General features: G+C 36.5%; 1 protein-coding gene across 2 annotated transcripts in view; it reads right to left on the bottom strand.

Annotated features, from left to right (window-relative positions):
- Window positions 1-24,045, bottom strand: part of ICA1L (islet cell autoantigen 1 like) — a 47,052-nt gene extending 23,007 nt beyond the window's left edge. For both annotated transcript variants that reach the window (XM_037043576.1, XM_037043577.1), the window contains exons 1-9: window positions 23,901-24,045; window positions 17,872-18,040; window positions 14,792-14,864; window positions 9,845-9,968; window positions 8,557-8,755; window positions 6,842-6,967; window positions 5,344-5,442; window positions 3,742-3,827; window positions 2,107-2,150 (exon numbers count right to left, since the gene is read on the bottom strand). In XM_037043576.1, coding sequence (XP_036899471.1) covers window positions 2,107-2,150; window positions 3,742-3,827; window positions 5,344-5,442; window positions 6,842-6,967; window positions 8,557-8,755; window positions 9,845-9,968; window positions 14,792-14,864; window positions 17,872-18,040; window positions 23,901-23,926 — 946 coding nt within the window. In that variant the 5' untranslated portion in view covers window positions 23,927-24,045. The remainder of the gene's footprint in view (window positions 1-2,106; window positions 2,151-3,741; window positions 3,828-5,343; window positions 5,443-6,841; window positions 6,968-8,556; window positions 8,756-9,844; window positions 9,969-14,791; window positions 14,865-17,871; window positions 18,041-23,900) is intronic.
- Window positions 24,046-25,648: the final 1,603 nt, after the last annotated feature.

The following is a 25,648-nucleotide window of genomic DNA, read 5'->3' as shown; positions in this document are numbered from 1 at the left end:
TATACAATGAAACCCTATCAGAATATAAGCAGATTTCTCAGGAGAAACTATGCAGGCCAGCAGAGAGTAGGATGATACATTCAAAATACTGAAAGAAAAAAAAAAACTGTCAACAAAGAATGGGAGTTCATCACCACTAGACCTGCTTTACAAGAAATGCTAAAGGGTATCTACAAACTGAAATGAAAGGAGGCTAATTAACCTCAGAAAAATACATGAATGTGTACAGCCCATGGGCAAAAAAATATACAGTCAAAGTCAGATTCTCTAATATTGTAATGATGACGTGTAAATCACTTCCAACTCTAGTTTAAAAGTTAGAAACAAACATTAAAAACTAACTATAATAATTTTTATTGGATACACAAGATAAAAAAGATGTGAATTACAACATAAATAACTTAAAATGGGAGGGGGAGAAAAGTAAAAGTATAGAGTTTCTGTATGCTATTAATGTTAAGCTTATCAGTGTAAGATAGAATGTTATAAATATATTTTATGTAAGCCTCATGGTAACCACAAAGCAAAAAAATCTATAATAGATACAAAAAAAGTTAAAAGAAACAAAGCATGCCACCACAAAGAGTCATCAAATCACAAAGGAGACAGCAAGAGAAAAATAAACAAAGGAATTATAGAACAGTCAGAAAACAATAAAATGGCATTAGTAAGTTCTTCCCTATCAATAACTGAACAAATAGATTAAATTTTGCAATAAAGACAGCATGGACAAATGGATTACAAAAAAAACCACAAGATCCAGTGATATGCTGTCTACAAGAGAATCATTTTAGCTTAAAGAATACCTCTGAGCTAAAAATGAATGGTTTGAAAAAAAGATATTCCATGCAAATGGTAACCAAAAAAGAGCCAGGGTAGCTATGTCTACTATATTCACATACAAAGAATGAAATGAAACTATTTTACACCACTCACAAAAATTAATTTGAAATGGATTAAAGACTTCAATGTAATATTTAAAACCATAAAACTTCCAGAATAAAAAATAGAAAAAAAAGCTCCTTGATACTGGTCTTGGTAAATTTTTTTTTGGATACAACATTGGAAGTACAAAAAACAGATTCAAAACTAAACAAGTGGCACTGCTTCGAACTAAAAATCTTCTGCACAGATCTGAAAACTGGAGACAGAGGACTGATTTGTGCCTACATCCTGTATGAAATGGCTAAACAGAAAATTAAAATTAAAAAAATTTAAACCCTGCATGGCATAAAAAAACCAATGAAATGTTATAATTAAAAACCTATAGAATGGGTAATATATCCAAAAACCATATATATGATATGGAGTTCATATCCAAAATATATAAGGAACTCATATAATTTAATAGCAAACAACAACAACAAGAACCCAAATAATCTGATTTTAAAATGGGCAAAAAAATGGAATGGACATTTTTTGTAAGATTGATAAGAGGGTACAAAGAAGTTCTGGGCTAATGTACAGCATGGTAACTGTTAGTTAACAACCCTGTACTGTATACTTGACTAAGAGAGTAAATCCTAAATGTTCTTATCCCCCAAATAAATATGGTAACTGTGAGATGAAGGTTGGCTTACCTAACTTTACTGTGATAATCATTTTGCTGCACACACACACACACAATCATCACATTGTACATCTTAAACTTACACAGTGTTATATGCCAATTACAACTTCAAAGGCTAGAAAAAAATAAAGGTAACTCAAGTGTTTGTACAGAAGAGACATAATGTGATTTAAGGGGAAGAGGTTTCAGGGACTGGGTGAATAAGGTGAAGGGATTAAGAAGTACAAATAGGTAGTTACAAAATGGGCAAGAGGATGAAAAGTACAGCACAGGAAATATAGTCAATAATATCAAGCTGTGAATGGTGCCAGGTGGGCACTGGAAATATCAAGGGCAGGGAACACTTTGCAAAGATATGACTGTCTCACCACTATGCTGTCCACCTGAAACTAATACAAAATAACATTGAATGTAAACTGTAAAAAAATGACCTTTAAAAAATTAAATAGATACTAATGTAAGCTTTTTAAGCTCTGACAAACTGTTTGACACGTTAAATGTGATAATTTTACATCGTAATGACTTTACCATCTTACCTGATTCACTTCCCAAGCTTACTTCCTTATCTGACAAAACTAACCTGAAGTAAAAAATCAAAACGAGAATGTAAAGATTTTGGTTAAAATACATTTGGGACTTATATTCCTCAGTTTTCTATATATTTAAAAACATTTTTTAACCAGTTGCCCAGTAGATCTCTTAAAATCTGTCTTAGACAAATTCTGCTTCTTCTCTAGATCTACACAGACTGTGAACATAATCCTTCCCCCTTTATTCATTCAGCAAAAACCTACTGAGTGTTGGCAAAGCACCAGGTACTGTGTTCAGCTTTGTAGGCACAATGCTAACACTGTATTACAGAGAACCTCTATCACCAAAGCTGTTGAACACATTTGCCTAAAATATTTTCAATCAATACTAATTTTGAATATTTATATCATCCATCTGGTATAAAATAAAAACATGAGACAAAGATGTCCTGGCCAGGTTAGCTCAGTTGGTTAGAACATCATCCCCTATACAGGTTGCAGGTTCCACCTCTGGTCAGGGCACACACAAGAATCAATTAAGGAACGTATAATAAATAAGTGGAACAACCAATCAATGCTTCTCTACCTCTCTTCCTTCTCTCTCTCTCAAGTCAATCAATTAAAAAAAAAAAGAAAGAAAGAAATGAGTCAAAGGAATTGAACACAGCTTTAGTTATTACCCCTGGAATTTAGGCTCAAAATCCTAGCATTGAAGGTTGTTTTTAATATGTTTTTTATAAAGCAATGCAATGTTTATTTGCAAATACAAAAGTAGGCCTAAAGAGCAAATAGATACTTATGACTTAGGAGTGAAATTTCCAATGACAGTATACATACATGGTTTTTTAAACAACTTGGGTGGAAGTGAAGGTAAAGTGCTTTGGAATCTGTTAATTCAAAAGGTAGCTCTCATAATGCTGAAGATACATGAGAAGATTTTGAATAAAAATTTCATGAAATGTGATAGTGGAAAAAAATTACTAAATTAATATATTTAAAGTAATGATTTCAAATGTCAATGTAAAACCAAGTTTAATTTATACCTATACATTTGATTATTTCACCTGCATGCGAAAACATTTATATATTCAAGTCAGACCAAAAAAATGTGTTTGAATTTCCCCCCAGAGAAAAGAATTGTTTATATTGCAGATCCTCTTCAACTCCACAATATATGGTTTATAATTGTTTGGGCTTTATTTCTGGGGTCGTTATTATACTCAGTGCAATCTGGTTAAAATGAGACATAGTGGCAGCTCTGAAGGGCAAACAAAGGTGAGCTGCGATAAAAGGGAGACAGGCAACATGAAGGATGTGTACAGCGAGAGCCCCCACTCTCAGGTGACCAGGCCTGCCGCTTCTGGGATTCACTACATAGGGACTCTTAAGATGAGTCTGTCTCCTTCTAAACTACAAAATTTGGAGATATCACCCCAATCTGTTCTGTACTCCTGCCATTGACTTTGCCTGCCATGTTAAAAACGGGGGGGGGGGGGGGCAGACTTCAAAACAAAATCTTAATGTTAATTGGAAAAATGACAGAAATAAGTATTCATTAAGCCAGAGTAGATGCAACTCTTTCCAAATATACAATGATATCCAGGAGTTCCATAATATGATACATAACTTTTGCCTGCTTACTTATTAAGGTTTTCAGTGAGTGAATTGTTTGCTGTTTGCTGTTCTTTGTGGTCTCCAGTAAGCTTGCTTGAAGTGTCTTGTAGTTGCTAAAGATAAGACATTCATTATTAAGGAGATGAAAAGAATCTGTTCCTTTCTTTTTGCATACAAAATGAAAATAAAAGTTCTAAAGAACAATATAAAGTAGGAATAGTTCTGAAGTGGACAGTGAGAGACATGGGAAGGGTATGCTATTGCAGTTTGAACTGAGCCCCGGGTCCTTGGAAACTACACACACTGTAACGTGGGCTAGCAACAGAGTTTACTACTTTGTGATATACCAAAGACTTATTGTGTGGTTCTAGCCTGTACTGCAATGCTGTAAAAACAGCTCAAGATTTTCAACTTCAATTCTGAAAAGAAATTGGATATTAAATTTGGCTCAATACATAGTATGCTATCCTGTGAAGTATTAATATACAAAAATTGAAAAACAAAACATATTCAGAACAAAAACCAAAAACACTAACTCAAAGGTAACTATTAGACTGCAATATGCTATGTCAGAACATGACTTAAAAATCCATACTAATGCCCCAACTAGTGTGGCTCAGTGGATTGAGTGCCAGTCTGTGAACCAAAAGTTTGCCGGTTCTATTCCCAGTCTGGGTACATGCCTGGGTTGTGGGCCAGGTCCCCAGCTGGGGGCGTGGGAGAGGCAACCAATTGATGTGTGTCTCACACATCCATGTTTCTTTCCCTCTCTTTCTACTTTTCTCCCCTCTCTCTAAAAATAAATAAACAAAATCTTTAAAATAATCTATACTAAACCTTAGGAATGTACAGTTGTAAGATATGAATTCATCACAGATACCACATCTAGCTCAAACAAATCCAGCAACGTTTTCAAGGTCTACTGAAAATAAAGCAGAATGATAAGTTCGAAGGTACTGAACCCTCACCTATCAGAACGATTACCACAGCGCGGCTGTGCAGAATAAGCCATAGGCAAAGAAGGTGCACAAGAAGATATACAAATGTTAAAAGCATTATAATCATAGGCCAAGAGTACCTTGCATGTGTAGGTGTTACAGAAAGAGCTGATATAATCCAGCAGTCTCATCAGCTGCAATCACACATATATGATGAGCAAACTGGCATCATTTTTGTATCATGAATCACAACTAAGACATGAGTGTGAAAGCAAAGCATGGAAACTTAAACTTCTAAAATTTTCATGTAAGTAGTATGGTCATTTATTTAAAAACAACCACTTTCTATCACCTGTTCCTCCCAAGTTTTTCCTTTCCATAACCTTTAATCTCTTTTGTAGTTTAATTTTCTTTTCACATTCTCCCCCTTTTCTTAGCTCCTTACTGTTATCTTCAGCCCATCAGCAATATTCTCATGCATTTTTTTTAGTGTTGCTGATAGCATTTGGAATCAGGGAAGTGCTGCAGAAAAATGACTGGCTAAAGGACTGCAGTTTCTTAGCTGAAGGAGTGTAAAAAAATCCCAATGTTTTGTAAATTTGAAATTAGGCTTAGCAAAAAAGAGTTTCAATGATATTACCCAAAGGAAGTGTAACATATATCTAACAAGAAAACATGGACAGGAATGTACCTTGAGGGCCACGAAGTCACTTGGATGAGCGCCACTATAGGCCCCATGGATTTGGGACATCATTCGAGCTGTTTTCTTCCAGAAACCAAGCAGTGTTCTCTGCAGAAAAAGGAAAGGTGACATGACAGTTCTGCTTCCGCTCCACTTTTTCAGTGCTATTTTTCCTCACTAGTGTAGCAGGTGAATAGCTGCCAAATAATAATCAGGAACTAAAATCAATTTCCAAGTTAGGGAAACCAGAAAGTGCTGGATATAGTAGCTCTGCCTAAGAACTGGCTCCTGTATCTGGATGTACCTGTGCTGTCTGCATACAGTACTGACTGGGATGCGCACTGGGGCCAGCTACAGAGTGACTGTGGCCAAGAGAATGAAACTGGTGGATTAGAACGCCATCTGAGGAATCTGAGAGAGAAATGTTAAAAAGCACGAGAATACCATATTGGTATTAGGAGTATGTGTATATCTTGATTTTGGTAAGTATATAGCATCTTTTATTAATTGGAGAAAGATAATATGTACCACTAAATTTGGTCTTTCATTTAGGATTCAAGAAACCCTTACCAAAAAAATGTGTTCTCGCGCTAATTCAACGAATGGAACAGTTAGTTCCCTTGCTGCTTAAAGGTTCCTGTTCAAAGTGAGGGGGATGAATGGAGAGAATAAAGGAGAACTGAGCTAACAGCTATCAAGTGCATCCTTCCTTGATTCTAGAATTCCACAGTATTGAAATGAATTAGGTAGATTTTCTACAGCAGCAGTGAATGGCCATTTCCTTTAGTTTATTATTCTTATGTAAATGTAGTTTATTCTTCTATTTTGCCATTCACAATGGCACTCTCCCAGGAGTTCATACATGTTAAAATCAGTGCCTGCTACTTTTTAATATATACCTTACTCCTTGTATGCTATTTACGTGTGATTTGGGGGCATTAATATAAGTACAAGTGGGACTTTGGAGGTTGAAGTGATGTGGATGGCAACCTTGGCAGAATTTAAAAACAAACAAACAAAAAACCCATAACCTAGAATTAGAAAATGTAGGTTTTTAAGCCCAACATTGCCATTTACTTTAATTCTCTTAGGTTTCACTTTCCTCATCCATAAAATGACAGAAAAAATTAAAAATGTTGGGGGCCACGGCATCTTTGCTTCACATGAAATTATATGGAGGAGTTCTGAGTAGCTGTAGGTAAACCAGGGCTCTGGGCCGTAAATCCTGCCTCCTCGACATTCCCCTCCCCAGCCCCAGACGGTCTCTAGGTCTCTCTTCCTTAGGACACCAAAGGGAATATTGTGAAGCTACTGGCGTAGATGGTCCCCAAGGTCTTTTACAGTCTAGGATTCTATTATTTTCTGATTGTCATAACCTCAATAAGTCAATTTTAGCAATCAAAGGAATCTGATCAATTTACATTTTTATATCCTTTAGACAACTTTTAAAAAGGAATCTCACCACTCATCTTTACTGCAAGGACATGCTGACTATGAAGGTGGGTACCTGGTAGGTAGTGAGTGAATGAGATAACATATTGCAGCGACTCGCTCCAAGTAAGTCTACTTTCTGACAAACATCCATCTTCAACTTGTCAAAAGAAGCTTTGCTATTTCTCACTTGGATCTGTACCTGCAACCACAAAAATGTTACAGATTATTAATATATCATAAAGATTCATGATACATATTTTCAGACACATGACATTGTAATAAAGATGAGTAATTCCCTTTCCTGGTATTATTATTTCATAATTAATGGTGAAGATTTTGGCTATTTTTAGTAATTATATGAGACTCTTTCTAGGTATTTTTATGCTGAGAAAATATGCAATGATAGATGAAAAGTATATAGTTAAGAAGAAAAAAACCACAGATTCCAAATAAAAAGTAACACCTAAAACTACTGATGAATAATATTTAGGTAAGACTAGAGGGGAAGGGGGCATATTTTCCAAAAAGTGTGCCAGCCTTTTGTACTTCAACCAAAGTGTTACTGGTAGACTGTCTGGAGTGCAGGGGAATCTTTGCCCATTGGCAGATGGCAACAGTGGGGGGGGAGGGTCCCTACACTGAACAAAAAGCTAGCAAGATAATTAGATAGGAAAAAGTCCACCCCACATCATTCCAGTACCAGGGGTAGGACCAGGGGAGGTAGGCACGTGCATAACTGAAGTGAAAATGGCATGGCAGAGGTGCTGGACCAGAGGCCTGTTATCTATCCTGGAGAAGGAAGAGATTGGTTGGGAGATGGGCCCACTGGAAGAGCACCAAAGCACCTGGTCTGTCCCACAACCAAACTAATACAATCCCAGGGGAACAAAGAAACTAGCTCTGGATCATGGCTTGCTTGCTTGTAACCTGCACCTGCTAGTGCATTCACCTGTTCTTTCCAAGGACCACTTGGCCTTAGCAGAGTCTCTCTTTTTCTAACACACTTGGTGACACACTGACCTGTGCATTTGTGTGCTCTCCCAGAAGTACGTGACTTTGCAGCCTTAGCGACTGCATGGCCTATGGCCTTGTGGGCACCACACACAGGCTCCAAGAGGGAGCCTGAAATGAATAAGCTGGAGACAAGCTAAGCTCTGGATGGTGACTAGGGCCACTTAGCAGCCACCTGTAGGCTCCAAAGGACTGTATTTTAAACTGGAACAGGGGCTCTGGACACTGGTTTTTGTCCTGGCCTTGCTGAGGAGATGGACTTTGAGATAGGAGCCTGCCATTCTCCCAGATCATGAGGCACCTGAATAAAACCTCTTTTCGTTTTTTCACCAGCATCTGCTTCATGAGTTTGGCTTTTGCGGCGATAGACAGCCTTATACCCATTTTTGTTCAGTTACAAAAGATCTCCAAGCAGCCAAGAATTTATAATATAACATTTTCTTAAAAACACTCTGCTCTGCCGCGGCTGGGTGACTCAGTTGGTGGGACGTTGTCCCATACACCAATAGGGTACAGGCGTGATTCCCAGTCACAGCACATACCTAGGATGCAGGTTCAATCCCAGTCAGGGAGCATACAGGAGGCAACCCATCAGTGTTTCTCACATCAGTGTTCCCCCCTCTCCCCCAATGCCCTCTCTCTCTCTTCCTCTCTCTCTAAAATCGATAAACATATCCTTGGGTGAAGATTTTTAAAAAATAGTCTGACCTTAATTAAGTTATTCTGTAGAAGTTCAACAGGTTTATGTATCAAGAAAAGGAGGATGTATCATCATACTTTTCTGAACTTTTCCATTTGCTTTACGGTGTCTGGGTCCAGTTCTTGGGACACATCTTTCATCCACAGCAGAGCTCCTCTGTACTCTGTGCGCGCCTGCTCCATCCGATTGACCGTCATCAGGGTATCGGAGACTGCCCTATGACTGAATGTTGTTACTTCTTGCGTAAGTCGAGACAGGGGAGTACACAGGGCCAATCTAATGGCAGAGAGATGTACATCCCATTAAAAAAAAGATGTAAAACAACCATAAAGCATATTTGCTGTCAAGATAAGTCTATAAATAGGAAATTCTTAGATGTCTAAGAGCTTTAGGAAGCAAATAAGGATCATACAGACAACTTTGAATTGTTAATAAAGATGTGTCTATATCTTTCCCTTTTCTTATTTTAGAAAATACATCATTTTTGCAACATTTTGGATGTTAATCCATGTATTAATTACTTGTCAAGTAAATGTGCCATTTAGAAAAGAGTTCCATGAGTAAAAGAGATTCTGTATTTATAAAGCATTATCCTATAAAGAGAAAGCCTTATATCTGACAAATTTAGGGAAAACCTGGGTATAGAAAAGCAGATGAAATACTAAAAGAACTAATGAGGATCAAATTCTTAGCAGCTGAGGATGAGAACAAAAAAAAAAAACGGAGTTAAGAAACCAGGTCAACTCAGCTCCTTTGGTCAGCTTTTGACTAAGGGTCTTGTACTGAGTATCTCATTGCCTTAAAGATGGACTTTGGCATTGATGTGTTGTTTCAGAGGAAAACAACTTAAGTTATCAATGATCATTACAGGTCTGATAAGGCCTGTCTTTATTTTTCTTTGAAAATGCAAAGATTTTTTGCTGTATTTAATAATTGTAGGAAATTCTCTGCAGCAGGTATTTTTAAGATAAAAAAACTAAAAAAATGATCAATGCAAACTATGTAATTAAGAAAAACTTCCTCTGCTGAAAAAGCTCTAATGTACTCATAGATAGTACAGTAGTCAAAAAAGTGGAAAATACATACCTACCCATATTCAAATTTTAGCTGTGCCATGTCTCTGTTACATTAAACTCCTTAATGAATTTAAACATAGGCCTAAGGTACATTTCTAGGAATTAAGCAACTAAGAATGTCAATTTTTAAATAATTATTTAAAATACAAAAAATGAGTTAGGCATGAAAACAGTTACATACTGCAATATATTTCTCTTTTAACCCTCTACTGGAGTGGCACACTTAGGTGCATATATCGAAACTGCCATATTGACTACAGATTTAAGGATGATGCGAAACCATGTAAACCTTTGCTTGGCCGAGGAGCAGAGTGCCTTGCCAGTGGCAGCCATCATTTTGCCAGCTTGTGAGGCATCTCGTTCTGCTTGAAGCTTTAAAAAGATCCCTAGTTCATTTTCTTCCTCTGATATAACTAGGAAAAAATTACAGTACAGTTGTTTCATTTTTATCATTTCTTTAAAACACACATATAAGTAAAATTCTTACAGAAACAATTATCTATACACAAGAACTACTTGAGGATGGGGGGCGGGAAGAACACATTTTAAAAATTCAATTTCTGAGCTCAATCTCCAAAGATTCTGATTTTCTAGTTTGGAGGATCTGCTTTTATTTTTTATTTATTTATGTTTATTTTTCATGTATTTTATTGATTATGTTATTACAGTTGTCCCAATTTCCCCCCTTTATTCCCCTCTGCCCTGCACACCTCCTCCCAACCACATTCCCCTACTTTAGTTCATGTCCATGAGTTGTACATTTAAGTTCTTTGGCTTCTACGTTTCCTATACTATTCTTAACCTCCCTCTGTCTATTTTCTACCTACTATTTATTCTACTTATTCCCTATACCTTTCCCCCCATTCCCTGCCTCCCCTTCCCCATTGATAACCCTCCATGTGACCTCCATTTTGTGATTCTGTTCCTGTTCTAGTTGTTTCCTTAGTTCATTTTTGTTTTAGGTTTGGTTGTTGATAGTTGTGAGTTTATGGTCATTTTACTGTTTATAGTTTTGATCATCTTCTTTCTCTTAGATAAGTCCCTTTAACATTTCATATAAGGGCTTGGTGATGATGAACTCCTTGAACTTGACCTTATATAAGAAGCACTTTATCTGCCCTTCCATTCTAAATGATAAAATGATAGTTTTGCTGGATAGAGTAATCTTGGATGTAGGTCCTTGCCTTTCATCACTTTGAATACTTCTTTCCAGCCCCTTCTTGCCTGCAAGGTTTCTTTTGAGAAATCAGCTGACATTTTTATGGGAACTCCTTTGTAGGTAACCTTCTCCTTCTCTCTTGCTGCTTTTAAGATTCTCTCCTTATCTTCAATCTTGGATAATGTAACTATGATGTGCCTTGGTGTGTGCTTCCTTGGGTCCAACTTTTTTGGGGTTCTCTGAGCTTCCTGGACTTCTTGGTAGTCTATTTCCTTTCCCAGATTGGGGAAGTTCTCCTTCATTATGTTTTCAAGTAAGTTTTCAATTTCTTGTTCTTCCTCTTCTTCTGGCACTCCTATGATTTGAATGTTGGAACATTTAAGGTTGTCCTGGAGGTTCCTAAGCCGCTCCTCAGTTTTTTGAAGTCTTGTTTCTTCATTCTGTTCTGGTTGGATGTTTATTTCTTCTTTCCAGCCCAAACCATTGATTTGAGTCCCAGTTTCCTTCCCGTCACTGTTGGTTGTCTATACATTCTCCTTTATTCCACTTTTCATAGCCTTCATAACCATACTCAACCAATTCCTTGAGCATCCTGCTTACCAGTGTTTTGGACTGTACATCTGATAGGTTGGCTATCTTTTTGTCACTTAGTTGTATTTTTTCCTGGAGCTTTGATCTGTTTGTTCATTTGGGCCATTTTTGTTTTATTGGTCTCAGTTCACCTGTTACTAGTAAGGGGCGGAGGCTTAGGTATTCACTGGGGCGGGACAATCCCATCACCATGTTGTGGCACTGTGGGTGGGGGAGGGGCCCAAGAAGGAACAATGTTGCTTATTCTGCTCTCTTCAGTCACTTTCCTACCCACAAGCAAATTGGGCTCTTCTGATGCTGATTTCCCGGTATGTGGGTTTGTGTATGTTCTAGGACCCTCTGGGTTTCTCCAGCAAACTCTCTGGCGAGGCTGGGAGTTTCTCCTCCCTCTACAACCCCCACAGGTTTTTTCACTCAAGGTTTTGAAGCTTTATTTCCCTACACTGGAACCCTGGGTTGCTGTGTCTGTCTTGCTCCCCAGTTGTTCCTCCCAGTTTCTCTGCACACAAATGGGGAACCACCTGCTCCACCAGCTGCCACCTCATTCAGTCCACCAGCCACTGCCTTGCCGTGAGTCCTCTCCACCCACCTGCCCACCTCTGTCTCTCCTAACAGTCCGCATGAATGTTTCTTCTTTAACTCCTTGGTTATCAGGCTTTCATACAGTTCAATTTTATGGCAGTTCTGGTTGCTTTTTGTTTTTAAATTGGTTGTTCTCCTTCTTTTGGTTGTGCAAGGAGGCACGGTGTATCTATCCATGCCTATTTATTTTTTTAAATAAAATTCCTGATGGTTTGGATGCAGTGAAACCATGAAACTCTGGGAAAAATTGATCTTTAGTTAAAAAAATAAAAATGACAAATAATATCACAAACGATGTGTTTTCAAATATGCAGAGATGCATTTTAGGATTTGCCTCTTACAAAGTAGTAATTTCCTATTAAATTTAACGTATTCTTTTCTTTAAAGATTTTATTTATTTATTTTCAGAGAGGAGGAAGGGAGGGAGAAAGAGAAGGAGAGAAACATTGATGTGCGAGAGAAATTATCAACCAGTTGCCTCTTGCATGCCCCCAATTGGGTATCTGGCCTGCATCCCAGGCATGTACCCTGGCAGGGAATCAAACTGGCAACCTTTCGGTTTGCAGGCTGACACTCTATCCACTGAGCCACATCGGCCAGGGCTAAATTTACCTTATAGTTGACTTCTATCTTGGCTCAGTTCCCTGTGCTCAGTACCCCAGACCCACAGATGTCCACAATTTTGCTGCTGAAATCCTAACATTTGTTGTGCAGCACCTTACTACTCAAAGTGTGGGCCACGAACCAATGTCAGTTCAGAACCACTTGTTACCAACCTGTGGCGAATACCAAAACTAAGAAATGTTTTAGAGACTTTTACTAACATGACTGAGTATTTTATTTGTTAAAATATATCTTATTGATTATGCTATTACAGTTGTCCTAATTTTTCCTGTTTTGCCCCCCTCTGCCTGGTACACCCATTCCCTCCAGCAATCCCTGCCCCCTTAGTTCATATCCATAAGTCATGCATATAAGTTCTTTTGCTTCTCCATTTCCTATACTGTTCTTAACATCCTTCTGTCTACTTCCTTTCTACCAATTTATACTTCTTAATCTCTGCACCTTTTCCCTCATTCTCCCCCTTCCCCCTCCCAAATGACAACCCTTCAAATTATCTCCATATGTATGATTCTGTTCCTGTTCTGCTTGTTTGCTTATTTTGTTTTTTAGATTCAATTACTGATAGTTGTGAATTTATTGCCATTTTAACATTCATAGTTTTGATCTTCTTTTTGTTAGATAAGTCCCTTTAACATTTCATATAATGATGGCTTGGTGATGATGAACTCCTTTAGCTTTACCTTGTCTTGGAAGCACTCTATCTGCCCTTCAATTCTAAATGACAGCTTTGCTGGATAGAGTAATTGAGGTTGTAGGTCCTTGCTTTCCATCACTTTGAACACTTTTTAAAAAACATTTTATTTATTTATTTTTGGAGAGAAGGGTAGGGAGAAAGAGAGGGAGAGAAACATCAATATAAGAGAGAAACATCAATTGGTTGCCTCTTGTACATGCCCTGACCAGGGACCGAACCCACAACCCAGGCATGTGCCCTGACAGGGAATCCAACCGGTGACCTTTCACTTTGTGGGATAACACCAAACCAACTGAGCCAGACAGGTCAGGGCTGATTATAATGTTTTGAGATTAATTTACATTCCTCAGAAGAAAAATCATTAATTGAGCAAATATTTACTGAGTACAAACTACATGTTAAACATCATTTCTAGGCTTTGAGGACATAGATGTAAACAAAACAGACAAATTCCTGTCCATAAGGAGAACATATTACAGTGGTGGTAAGAAAAACATTAATAAAATATATAAAATGTTGAATGTTGTTAAGTAGTTAAGAAAGTTATGGGAAAGAAGAATATTTCACTTTAGATACGAGGGTCTCACTAAAAAGATGATATTTGACCAAACACCTAAAGGAAGTTAGAGAGCCTGCTGTGCAGATATGCCTAACAGGAAGATCAATATGGCTAAAGAGGAGAGAGTTTTAGGAAATGAGTGGTAACCAGGTTCAAGGAGGTAGCCACATGCAGTAGGCCACTGCAACTAAAGAAAGAGAAGGGATCCAAAAATTTAGTTCCAACTTGAAGAGGTCGAAAAGAGAGAAGAACCCAGCAAGCAAAGGCAGGATACTGAGAAGGAATGACCAGTAAGAAGAAGTCCAGGAAAGTATGGCACCTGGAAGCCAAGCCAAGAGAAGGAGAGAATAATCAATTGTGTTAAGTAATGTGATGAATCAAGTAAGGTAAGGATGGAGAATTGGTCATTGGGTTCAGCTCTTCATGATTATGACAAGAGCAATTTGGTGGAGTGGTGGGGATGAAAACTTAACTGGAGTGAGTACAAATGTAAGTGGAAGAACAGGGATAAAGACTGTGCATACAGCCCTGGCCAGGTAGCTCCGTTGGTTAGAATGTCAGCCTGACATGCCACGGTCGTGGGTTCCATCCCTGATCCAGGAACATACAAGAATCAGCCAATGAATGCATAAATGATTGGAAAAACAAATTGTTTTTCTCTCTTTCTCTCTATAAAGTCAATTTTTTAAAAAAGTCTGTGCTTACAGAAAATTATGTCAAAATTTTCTGTTAAAAAAGCAGAAAATGGCAGAGGAATGGCATGGTACCTACAAGGGCAAGTGGGGGGTCAAGAGACAGTTTTTAAGTGATGGAAGCAAATCCAGTTAAGATTCTGGGCAATAAAACTGAATGTAGCAAAATGAATCTGTCAGAGGACACTGGGGACATTGAGAATAGTTCACTGGAAATACTCATACGTTGTCAAGAAACTACTCACAAACAGTTCAATAAACTTTTTATATTAAACATTTCATTCAAATATGTACATTAAATGGGAATTATAGGACATACATCTATGATTTCATACCATTGAGTCTTAGCTGATATTTCTCAACTATCTTCAGGAGTTCAGTGCATGTCTCTTGAATGGAGTGAAAAACCTTTGAAATACAAATTTTATTAGGACAATTTATAGAACCATAAATTCAAAGTATCTGTTATAAACACTTCAAAAGCAGAACATTTTCTTGTATGTATTGTGTCTATTTTTTCCTGGACTGTGATGTACTCCAGTTTTGGTTTTATATCTGATATAGATAACACATTTAGATTTCTCCCAGGGTGTTTAGAAAAAAAATGTGATAAATACATGGGAGCTAATAAAAATGCATGACTGTAGAGTTTGTCCTCTCCTCGGCTTCAAGCTGTCTACAGAGCAAAAGGGTAACTCCTACATAAACTTCATTAAGCAATGACAACCACAGATGAAGAGTATAGAAAACCTTAGAAAATGTTAACTCTGACTCTGGCTTTTCTTCAATATTGGTCTAAGCAAAAGAGGTCAGTGAATTCACCATAAAAATTAAATAATGTATTATAATATCAAAAATAAGTTACTTGTAAATTATTTTTATTTAAACATTTCCATATAATTCCTGTATTACTACTATTGCTAATAGCTAATAGAAAAATCAATTATCCAGTACACTCCCATTTCAAAGTAAGAACATGAAAACTTGAGATTAGGACACATACACACGGGGTAACTCTTCACACATATCTATAAACTTAAGTTTTCCCAGAGAAATGGCTGGTATAGGTTTTAGGGTTCAGGCCTTCTTCTAACAAATTCCTATGCTGAAGAATTGCTATGAAACTTTAGTTCAAAGAGACCTTGGCCCTGTGATATATTAAGTCCTAATCCTATGGTTATCAAATAAATTTTCTGCCCCAGCTGGTATGGCTCAGTGGATTGAGCACTGGACTGCAAAACAATGAGCTGCTGGTTCCATTCCCAGTCAGGGCACATGCCTAGGCTGTGGGCCAGGTCTCCAGTAGGGGGCACTCGAGAGACAACCACACACTGATGTTTCTTTCCCTCTCTTTCTCCCTCCCTTCTCCTCTCTAAAAATAAGTAAATAAAATCTTTAAATAAACAAATAAATAAATTTTCCAGTATCACCATTAAGCCTGATCATCCTATCTCTGAAACACTTTTGCAACTACTTTGATGTTTGATTAGGACTAAGGAAGATTGATAACAGACACTAAAATCTAAATGGAGAGCAACCATCAGTTTTCCATGTAAGTTTAGATATGTTTCAACTGAACTTGGTATGTGCATTTGGCAACTTAAAAAGATGTTTTAAATCCATATGGAAGAAGACTAGAGAAGAATACAAAAAAATGATAGTAGACTATGAGAAAGTGATTATGGTTAATTTTTTTCCATGGTCCTTGAAAGATTTATATATCATTGCTATTAATTTTTACAATGAAAATATATTTTTTAGTTTTAGTGAAGTATAATTTCACAAATAAGATTTTATTTATTCATTTTTTAGAGAGTCGGGAAGGGAGAGAGAGAGAAGAAGTATCAATGTGCATTTAAAGTATATAACATAATGATTGATATAAGCATACAAACAATGAAAATATTTCTCATTCTTAAAAAAATAGTACAAATGTGGAAGAAAGTTCTTGGTTGATGCAAAATATTTGTCAATGAACAAGCACAACACTAAAATATAAAATATGTCACTCACAGATTGCCTAATGATATAAAATAATACAAAAATATCTACTTCTGGGGAATATGAGAGGACACAGTGAAGAGTTCCCTTAGTGTTAAAATATAAAATACTTACTTTAAAATACTTAAAATAAAGTCTTTATTTTCCAACACTTGTCATTGAATCCTAAGAGGAATACTTTTCAAATAATTTATCTATTTCCATATGTGTTAGGGCAATGACACAGTTTACTTACTATGAATGAAAATATTTAGTACATTAAGCCCTATTTAGTTAGACCTTTATTTAAAAAAAATTTTGCACCCTTACCTGTGAGCATTTTTTTCATTGCTCTTACAGAGGAAGGGAGAAGGAAAAGGAGAGAGAAAAACATTGATATGAAAGACAAACATTGATTGGTTGCCTCCATAGGGGCCACAGCTGGGATCAAACCTGCAACCCAAGCATGTGCTGTGACTGGGAATCAAATATGCAACTCTTTGGTTTTTGGAATGATGATCCAACCAACTCGGCCACACCAACCAGGGTGACCTTTATTTTTAAGAATCTCAACAAATGATTATATTTCAAACATAATAGAGCATCTGGCTTGGAAATATTTGTGCAAGTTATCTTGAATTAGTACATGTACATGTAATTAGTAAATCTGCATTTAAATATCCAGACCTTTGCCCTGGCCAGGTGGTTCAGTTTGTTGAAACATCATTCCATACACCTAAAGGTTGCAGGTTCAGTCCCCAGTCAGGGTGTGTATGGGAGGCAACCAATTGATATTTCTCTCTCACATAGATGTTCCTCTCTCTCTCTTTTCCCCTCCCTTCCTCCCTCTCTAAAAATCAATAAACATGTACTTAGGTGGAGATTTAATTAATTAATTAATTAAAATCCAGATGTTTCATTAATATACATGAGACCCTTCCTCTAGTTAGCTTAATTACTTAAAAGTTTAAAGTTGTTTCATGGTAATTATTCCTTTTAATTAAGATGAAAAACAGCCAAAAATGCATTATCAAATACTTCAATAACTCTATCTCTTAATAATTTAAAAAAAGGTCTATTTTTGTGAGATGTAAGGCTTCACATAAATGTAGTAAAACTATTATGACATGATATATAATGAATATATGGTATCAGTTAGAAATACAATTAATTCATTAACATTTAGCTTAAAAACTATACAACTTACACCAGAGAAATTAATTCTTGATTTATGTAATTTACGAACACCGATTCCATCAGTTCTCAATTTTTGAGAATTATGACCTCCTATTCAGAAGATCTAAGAGATGGATATATTGTATTATCAAATTTGCATTTATCCCCTTAAGTTCTTCAGTGTAAAAACCTGTCATAATCCTCCTTGAGTCCCAAATAATAACCACTAATATGAAGTACACAGAATCCTCACATATACCTCAAGTTTAGCATCCAGTTCTGCATCAGAGGCCACCACATGCTCATCTTCCTTCTTCCCAGTGGCCTTAATGAAAATCTGTTTAGTTCTCCAGTATTTTTTTTGCATTCTGCTGACCACTGACTGGTCATCTTCTGCTCTAGGCTGCCCAAAGGAATCCGTGGAGTGACTATAAGGAACAGACTAAAATTAAAGTTATGCTAAGTGAAATAAGCCAGTCAGAAGAGGTGAAATACAGTATCATTTCACTCATATGTGGAATCTAATGAACAAACAGAACTACCAAGCACAGTAGGGACAGATTTAGATAGATAGCAAGCTGACAGCTCTGGGGGACAGGGATAATTAGTGGGGAGAGGGATGGAGCCAAAAGGAAAACAGACTCATGGACATTGACAACAGTGTGGTGATTGCTGGGGAGTGGGGGACATAGAGGCGTAAATGGTAATGGAAAATACAATAAAAATATCTCCAATAACAAATATCTGCTTAGTGAATATTTAATCTAGTTAAAAACTAAAAAGATGCTAAATAGTATATTAATGTTAATAGCTAAGCATGCTAATATTTGCTCTATATGATATACTGGTAATAATTATAACCTGCACAAGCAACAGGCAAAAAGGTTAATGATACTTAATTTCAGTTAGGTGACAAAGGTAATAAAACAGGTAATGATTTTGCAATAATGGCTGAAAATAATTTTATCTGACCAATTTCCATTTGTAGACATTTATTACTTTCTAATTTTTGCTTTTGTAATAATACTGCAAAATGAATGTGTACATACATCTTTACATACCACTATCATTCCCTTAGGAAAACTTCCTGTAGTTGTAACTGCTATGTCAAAAGAACACACACTTAATAAATACTCTCAGATAGGCAAAGATTCAAATACACTCTCTTTAAAAATCACTCAAAGAAATATTTTAGTATCCAAAAAATAAAATCTTAGGTATAGGGGAAATCTGTTATAAAAACATAGAGATGGAAATTGTAACCTATAAGCTTAAAAATTAATGTCAAAGTGATTGTTCTTAACAAGGTTAACATGACTATATAAGGAAAGACAAGTGTGAAAAGTGCTCCTTAAAGAGAAGTAAAAGAAGAAATAATAATAGTTTTAAAAGCCCAAATTAATACATGGGAGATAGGAACAGAGGGAAGTACTATAGTATGTGACTCATTCATCATTTCCAGGGGAATCGATACATACTAACATATTCTTAATGTTGGCAAAGAAATAGAGATTCATTTTCTTTTTATTTTAAAGTAACTACTAATTAAACTACTAAATAAAAATAGGATGTCTAATTTATAAATTACTAGGGGCTAAATAAGAAAAACAGCATAAGGGTGGGAAAAACAGGAGTAATGCAACATAAAAACAGTATAAACTCAGATGATAGAAAAAGAACAATTATACTATTTAGTTTGATAAATACAAACTTCCTCTTAAACACAAAGAACCTCAAATCATAGAAAACAGAAAACTATATCCAATGGTATGCTGGTTGGAATCCACCTAAAACAACAAACCTCATTATACTATTCTGACACATAGTCTTGAGGAAAAACTTGCAGTTCATCTTTCTGCTTCAATTTCTTTCCTCCTTTGGTTGCTCTTGACTTGCTTTTGTTTAGTTTCCCTGCCCCTAGATTGTTATTAGTGTGAGGGTCAGCCGAATTGTATGACAAAGTAGTGATCTCTTCTACTACGTTGACTGCACGCTTAGGCCCAATCAGTTACAAGAACAACACCTAGGGAGTATCAGGAGAGGACATCCACTCCCTACCTCGACTTCCAGGCTGCTGCAGCTCAAACAGTACTCTCCTGGCTTCTTTCCACTGCCTCACGATCTCCTTCATCTCTGAGTAACTTCATCTCTAAGTTATCTGACTGGATTTGAGAGGAATAAACTTACGCCTCTTTTTCTGCTCTGGAAGCTATCCTACCTGCAGAGTGCACACCAACCATCCCTAGCAAGAGGAGGACAGTAGCTGGGTGGGTAAATCTGCAAAAAATGAGATTTGCACAATCTTGGGTTTTCGACTGAGGGCAGTGCTAAATCTGCTTCCACGGTGGGTAGGTTGAACAGAAAGCCAAATGGTGTGAGATATTAGATGATAGAGTTCAAGGCTAGAAACTACCAGAAATTTAGGAAAAATATTCTGGAAGGGAGGCAGCCAAAGAGGAGGGGATCCCCAAAATCTACATACAAAGTCCTCTCAAGATCTGTGCAGATCATGAGGTGAAGGAGGGGATCCCAAGGGTCCTGGCAGAAAATCAGCCACTGCAAACTGAAGTAATACCTGATAAAACAAAACTATACTGCAAGGCCACTGTAATCAAAACAGCCTGGTACTGGCATAAGAACAGGCACAAAGATCAAGGGAATAGAATAAAGAGCCCAGAAATAAACCCATGTCTCTAGGGTCAATTAATATTTGACAAAGGGGTCAGAAACATACAATGGAGAAAAAAATTGTCTCTTCAATAAATGGTGTTGTGAGAACTGGACTGGTACATGCAAAAAAAAAATGACACTTGACCACCAACTTACAGAATAACCACCAGAATAAACTCAAAATGGATAAAAGACAAGTATAAGTCAGGAAGCCTACTGAAATTGTTAGGGACTACCGATATAGAAGACAGACTCTCGAGTCATGGATTGAGAACCAGCCCCTAAGGAAAAAGGACTCATGGACAATAGTGAGGTGACTGCTGCAGGGAGGGGGTTATAAGGGCACTAAATGGTAATGGGAAAAATACAATAAACATTAAATTTTAAAAAAAGAGAACCTGCTCCTCAAACTGCTCTAAAGGATATATTATATAAATTATCAGCTATGATATTAGGCTAGAATCACATCCAGGCTATAAACATGAATTCTTTCAGATAGGTGACCTTAATTGTTGTTTAGCCAAACATGGTTTGGTTACTGGGTTGTTGCTGAGACACTAGAACCATTACAGGACTAGAGTAGTTAAAATTGACAAATACACTGAGATAGCAGAACTAGCGCAGAGCTAAATTAGCTGCAATTTCCAAACAGTCCCAGTAAGAAAGTCAGTTTTGTGCACATATTAAACAAATGCAAGTGTTGTTTTAAGTGCTGTACTTGGCACTATAATCATATACCAATAAGACACTGAGACAATAAAATTAAACTAAATGCACACCTGTGCATATCTACAACAGAAAGACTATGGCAATTACCACCATCCCATTACAGACCCGAAAATCTTCTACTAAGCAGGTAAGTTGCCTGCAGAGAGGTTACCACCTCAACCTATTATTCTCGGAAAAGGACTAAAACTTAATCATTTTTCAAAAAGAACTCAAAACTACATGAAAGGTATAGTCTTAGAGAGGGCTTAAGATATTTAAAAGTTCCTGATAATCTCAGTACTACTACTTACTAACATAATTAGGTTATACTTGTAGTTCCCTTGACAGTTTTGAAAACATTTTTACACATTTTATTTCCTTTGATCCTTATGATAACCCTGAAAGCTAGAAATGGCAGATATTATTATTCCAGTTTTATAGAAGACATTGCTGAGGTTCTGTAAAATTAAGGTAAATTTCTCAAGGATACACATACATTAAGGACATCTTGATACTTAGCACACATCAAAGTCTTCTGAGTCCACGGGCAGTGATCTTTTTCATTTTTGAAGGTGGTAAAAGTGTGATTAAAGTATTCTTCTGTTTTATAGTCAGTTTACTTAAACATACAATATTAGTTTTCTAATTTTAACCCATAGTTTTTTTAGAATTAGGTACATAAAAAGGGTGTTACTTATAAGAATAAAAACAATAAAGAAAGTCATTAACAAAGTTAATGTCTACACTGCAAACCATATTTGAATTTCTAGTTAAAATAAGATTGATTTTTTACATAAGTAAGTCTACAGTTTTAGTAATCAACATAACTTAATTGCCCTTGGGTACATTGGGTATGGCAGAGGATTGGGAGAGGTACTGGCCTGAAATTTGCAATAAAGCCGGAGATATCATTCTAAAGTTTCATGGGGAATTAGTTTTAATATCATTTTAACATAAGAATTTAGTATTTGCTACTTTAAAGTATCAAAAACATTTGAAATACATTTTTTCAGCCACTTTCAAAAAGATAATACAACATTTTCTTCTCTAGTTCACTTCCTAATACATTTTTAAAAAACTTTTTAAAGGAATAATTTTAATAAATTATTAAACTTAATAATTTATTATTATGCCATTTAAATCATATTATTTCATAAAGAATACAAGGTCTATCCAGAAGGTATCTGGCCACTATAATATGAAAAACGGAGATATTTATTAAAGAAGATACAAGATACAAGAAACATTGTACATAGGAAGGTGATGCCTCAGTCCCCTTCAAAGTAGACACCTTGGGACTTCACACAGTTCTCCCAATGGCCATCAGCTGCCCTGTAGTATTTTCCTTGAATCTCATTGACAGTTCAAATTCTCTCTCCTTTCAAAGGTGATTTTAGTTTTGGGAAAAGCCAGAAGTCACAGGGCCCCAAATCTGGGCTGTGGAGGGGCTGAATCATCTGGGTGATGGTGTTTCACCAAAATACTCTGCATGAGATGTGATACAGGAGCTGGCATGTTCTGATGAAGCTGCCAATCACTAGCTGCTCATAGCTGCAGCCTTCTGAATCATCTGAATAGTTTCCATGGATAAATGTTCAAGCTTAACACAAAATTTGATGCAGATTCATTGCTCTACTCACTCAGTCACTTTGAATGGGATGGCCACATAGTACACGTGCTCACTCAACTGTGTCTGCTGCCCCCATTGACTAGTACAGTGAAATCATCATTGTTTATGCATGCACATTCCAGTCCACTCTCCGTGGCTGCCAGGTTACATCGATGTCACACAAACCATTCTTACTATATTAACAATGGTTAGACTTTTTCTGGACAGACCTCATATATGAGTAGCAAATAAAATAGATTATTAAAAAGTAAGACTTGAAAAATGTTGAAGAAAATCAATAAGACCATTCAAAATATAAACAATGTATTAGGAACTTGACAGGTGTGGCTCAGTGGGCTGGTTGTCATTCCTCAAACCAAAAGGTTGCAGGTTCGACTCCCTGTTAGGACACATGCCTGGGTTGTAGGCTCGATCCCTGGTTGTGGGTGTGTGAGAGGCAACCAATCGATGTTTTTCTCTCACAACATCAGTGTTTCTCTCCCTCTTTCTTCCTCCCCTTCCCCCTTGCTAAAAATAAATAAATACAATATTTTTAAAAATCCTTTAAAAAGTTTTTAAAAAATGTATTAGGAAGTGAACTAGATAAGAAAATGTTGTATTATCTTTTTGAAAGTGGCTGAAAAAATGTATTTCAAATGTTTTTGATACTTTAAAGTAGCAAATACTAAATTCTTATGTTAAAATGATATTAAAACTAATTCCCCATGAAACTTTAGAATGATATCTCCGGCTTTATTGCAAATTTCAGGCCAGTACCTCTCCCAATCCTCTGCCATACCCAATGTACCCAAGGGCAAAGCCAGTCATGCTTTTAGGATCAAATGGGATAGTGTGCACAATTGCTTTGAAAAATATAAAGTTGTATACAAGATATTATTTTTTAATTGTAAGTATTACTTATAGCCTATACATAAGTAAGTATGTATAGGATACAAATTTTAGAATCTAAGGCTCAATACTGAGAATCACCTGGAAGAGAAAGAACTTGCCCTTTCAGATATAAAAGTACATTACAAGAGTGCCCTGTTGAAAATGTGAATCGACCACATGCACTTACCAGATTTTCGTTCCCAAACCCACTAAAATAACAGTGAAGGTAAAAAGTCATCTGAACGCTAAAAGTGTAGACAGAATAAGTATACTAAAGTATACTGACAAAAGCAAATGAAAGATTTCAATTACTTTTTGAAGGCAGCACATGAAATAGTAACCTAAGGAACTCATACAAAAATGCTAATAAGAAATGAGTCATTATTCCTTGGAATATCTGAAAGACTCACCATTTGGAAGTGGAAGGAGGATTCATTGAAGTTTGCGTAAAGCTGGCTGGAACCTGAGGCCCCTCCCAAATCTGCGTCACTCAATGGAGGTTGAAGAAATTGAATCGGGAAAGCTCTGGACGTGGCACACAACACAGCAGAGGGCTTGGCCTGAAAACAAAGTGGTTAAGTGAAAGTCTAATGTCTAGCTCTTTTTTGCTCACCAGTAGCAAAGCACTCACACACACACACCCTACACCAACACTTCTCAGAAAAGACTGGAACATTCTTTTCTCTGAAAAATATTAAAAGCTCCAGAGAAAAGGAGTATGTCATTTGGACATTCTAAATAGTGATTTTCAACCTTTTTCATCTCTTAAACTAATTACTAATTTTCTGTTGCACACCAAAAAATATATTTTCTGCCAGTCTGACAAAAAAATAGGTATAGTTTTGATTCACTCACACCAGATGGCTATAGTTGTGTTGGCTGTTGTCATTTTCTTATCTGACTGTCTAAGGGAAAAGAGGTCAGTGCCCCTGAATAAATGGTCAGGTACTGAATGTTTTAAAATTTTTGCAGGACACAAGTTAAAATTTGCTGTTCTAAAAGGATGAATTCTTGCCCTGAACAGTGTGGCTTACTTGGTTGGAGCATTGTTCTGTAATGTCAATGCTCCAACCAAGTGTGGGTTCAACTCCTGGCCAGAGCATATGCCTGGGTTACAGGTTTGGTCCTGGTCGGGGTGCACACAAGAGGTAACCAATCGATGTTTCTCTCTCACATCCATGTTTCTCTCCCTCTCTCCCCCTTGGGTGAGGATAACAACAAAAATAAAATAAAAATAAAGGGATGAATCCTTGCCTATTCACAGTAGAGCAAAACTCACCAGTAGACAGGCTCACTCATACACACATAGCTTCCAATTAGCTTTTTATAGTCTTATATTGGGACCCAAAGATCACCAAATATCTGAGGAAAGACTCCATCAAGAAAGACTTCTGAACTAAACCCACAAATAGAAGAAATAATAGTTGAAAGGAAACAAAGACAATATAGGGAGCAAAACAAAACATAATCCTCTAACTAATATCCTCAGAGGGATAAGTAAAGATACTGCTTCTGTGGAGGGAAAAAACAGATTATCACTTAGAAAGAAATTAAAAAATAACAAGAAAAAACCTTTGGGCAAAAAATAGTGTAGCTGACATTTAAAAAATTTAAATAAAAGAGTTTAAAAAACTTCTCAGAAAGTAGAACCATAAAAAAAGTAAGAGAATAAGAGATGATCAAGGAAGTCCAATATTTGTTTGGGTTTTTTTTGCTATTAATAATCTGTTTTTAAAGCAATGGGGTGGGGGAATGGGGACAACTGTAATTGAGCAACAATAATTTTTTAATAAATAAAAAGCAATTTTATATTGCATTATTATTTGGATATCCTATTTTTTACATATAATTATTTATTTATTTTTTATTTTATTACTTTTATTTTTTTTAATTTAATTCTTATTCAAGTACAGTTTTCTGTTTTATATTCCCTGCCCTGCCTCCCCCAGTGCTCCCCACCTCCCTCCCATTTCCTCCCCCCACCTTAATTATTGTCCATGTGTACTTTATACTTATTCATGGGAGTCCCTCCCCTTTTCCCCTATGATTCTCTTCCCTCTCCTCTCTGGACCCTGTCAGCCTGCTCCGTATAAGGAAGTCCAATATTTGACTAAAGATTATTCTAAAGATTGCCTAATGGAAGAAGTAATTGAAATTT

The sequence above is a fragment of the Sturnira hondurensis genome, unplaced genomic scaffold (genome assembly GCF_014824575.4).
Source record: "Sturnira hondurensis isolate 20B ecotype Veracruz unplaced genomic scaffold, ASM1482457v3 Scaffold0004136, whole genome shotgun sequence".
NCBI lineage: Eukaryota > Metazoa > Chordata > Mammalia > Chiroptera > Phyllostomidae > Sturnira > Sturnira hondurensis.
Note: the sequence above shows the minus strand (reverse complement) of the source record. Positions and strands in the feature narration are given on the sequence as shown.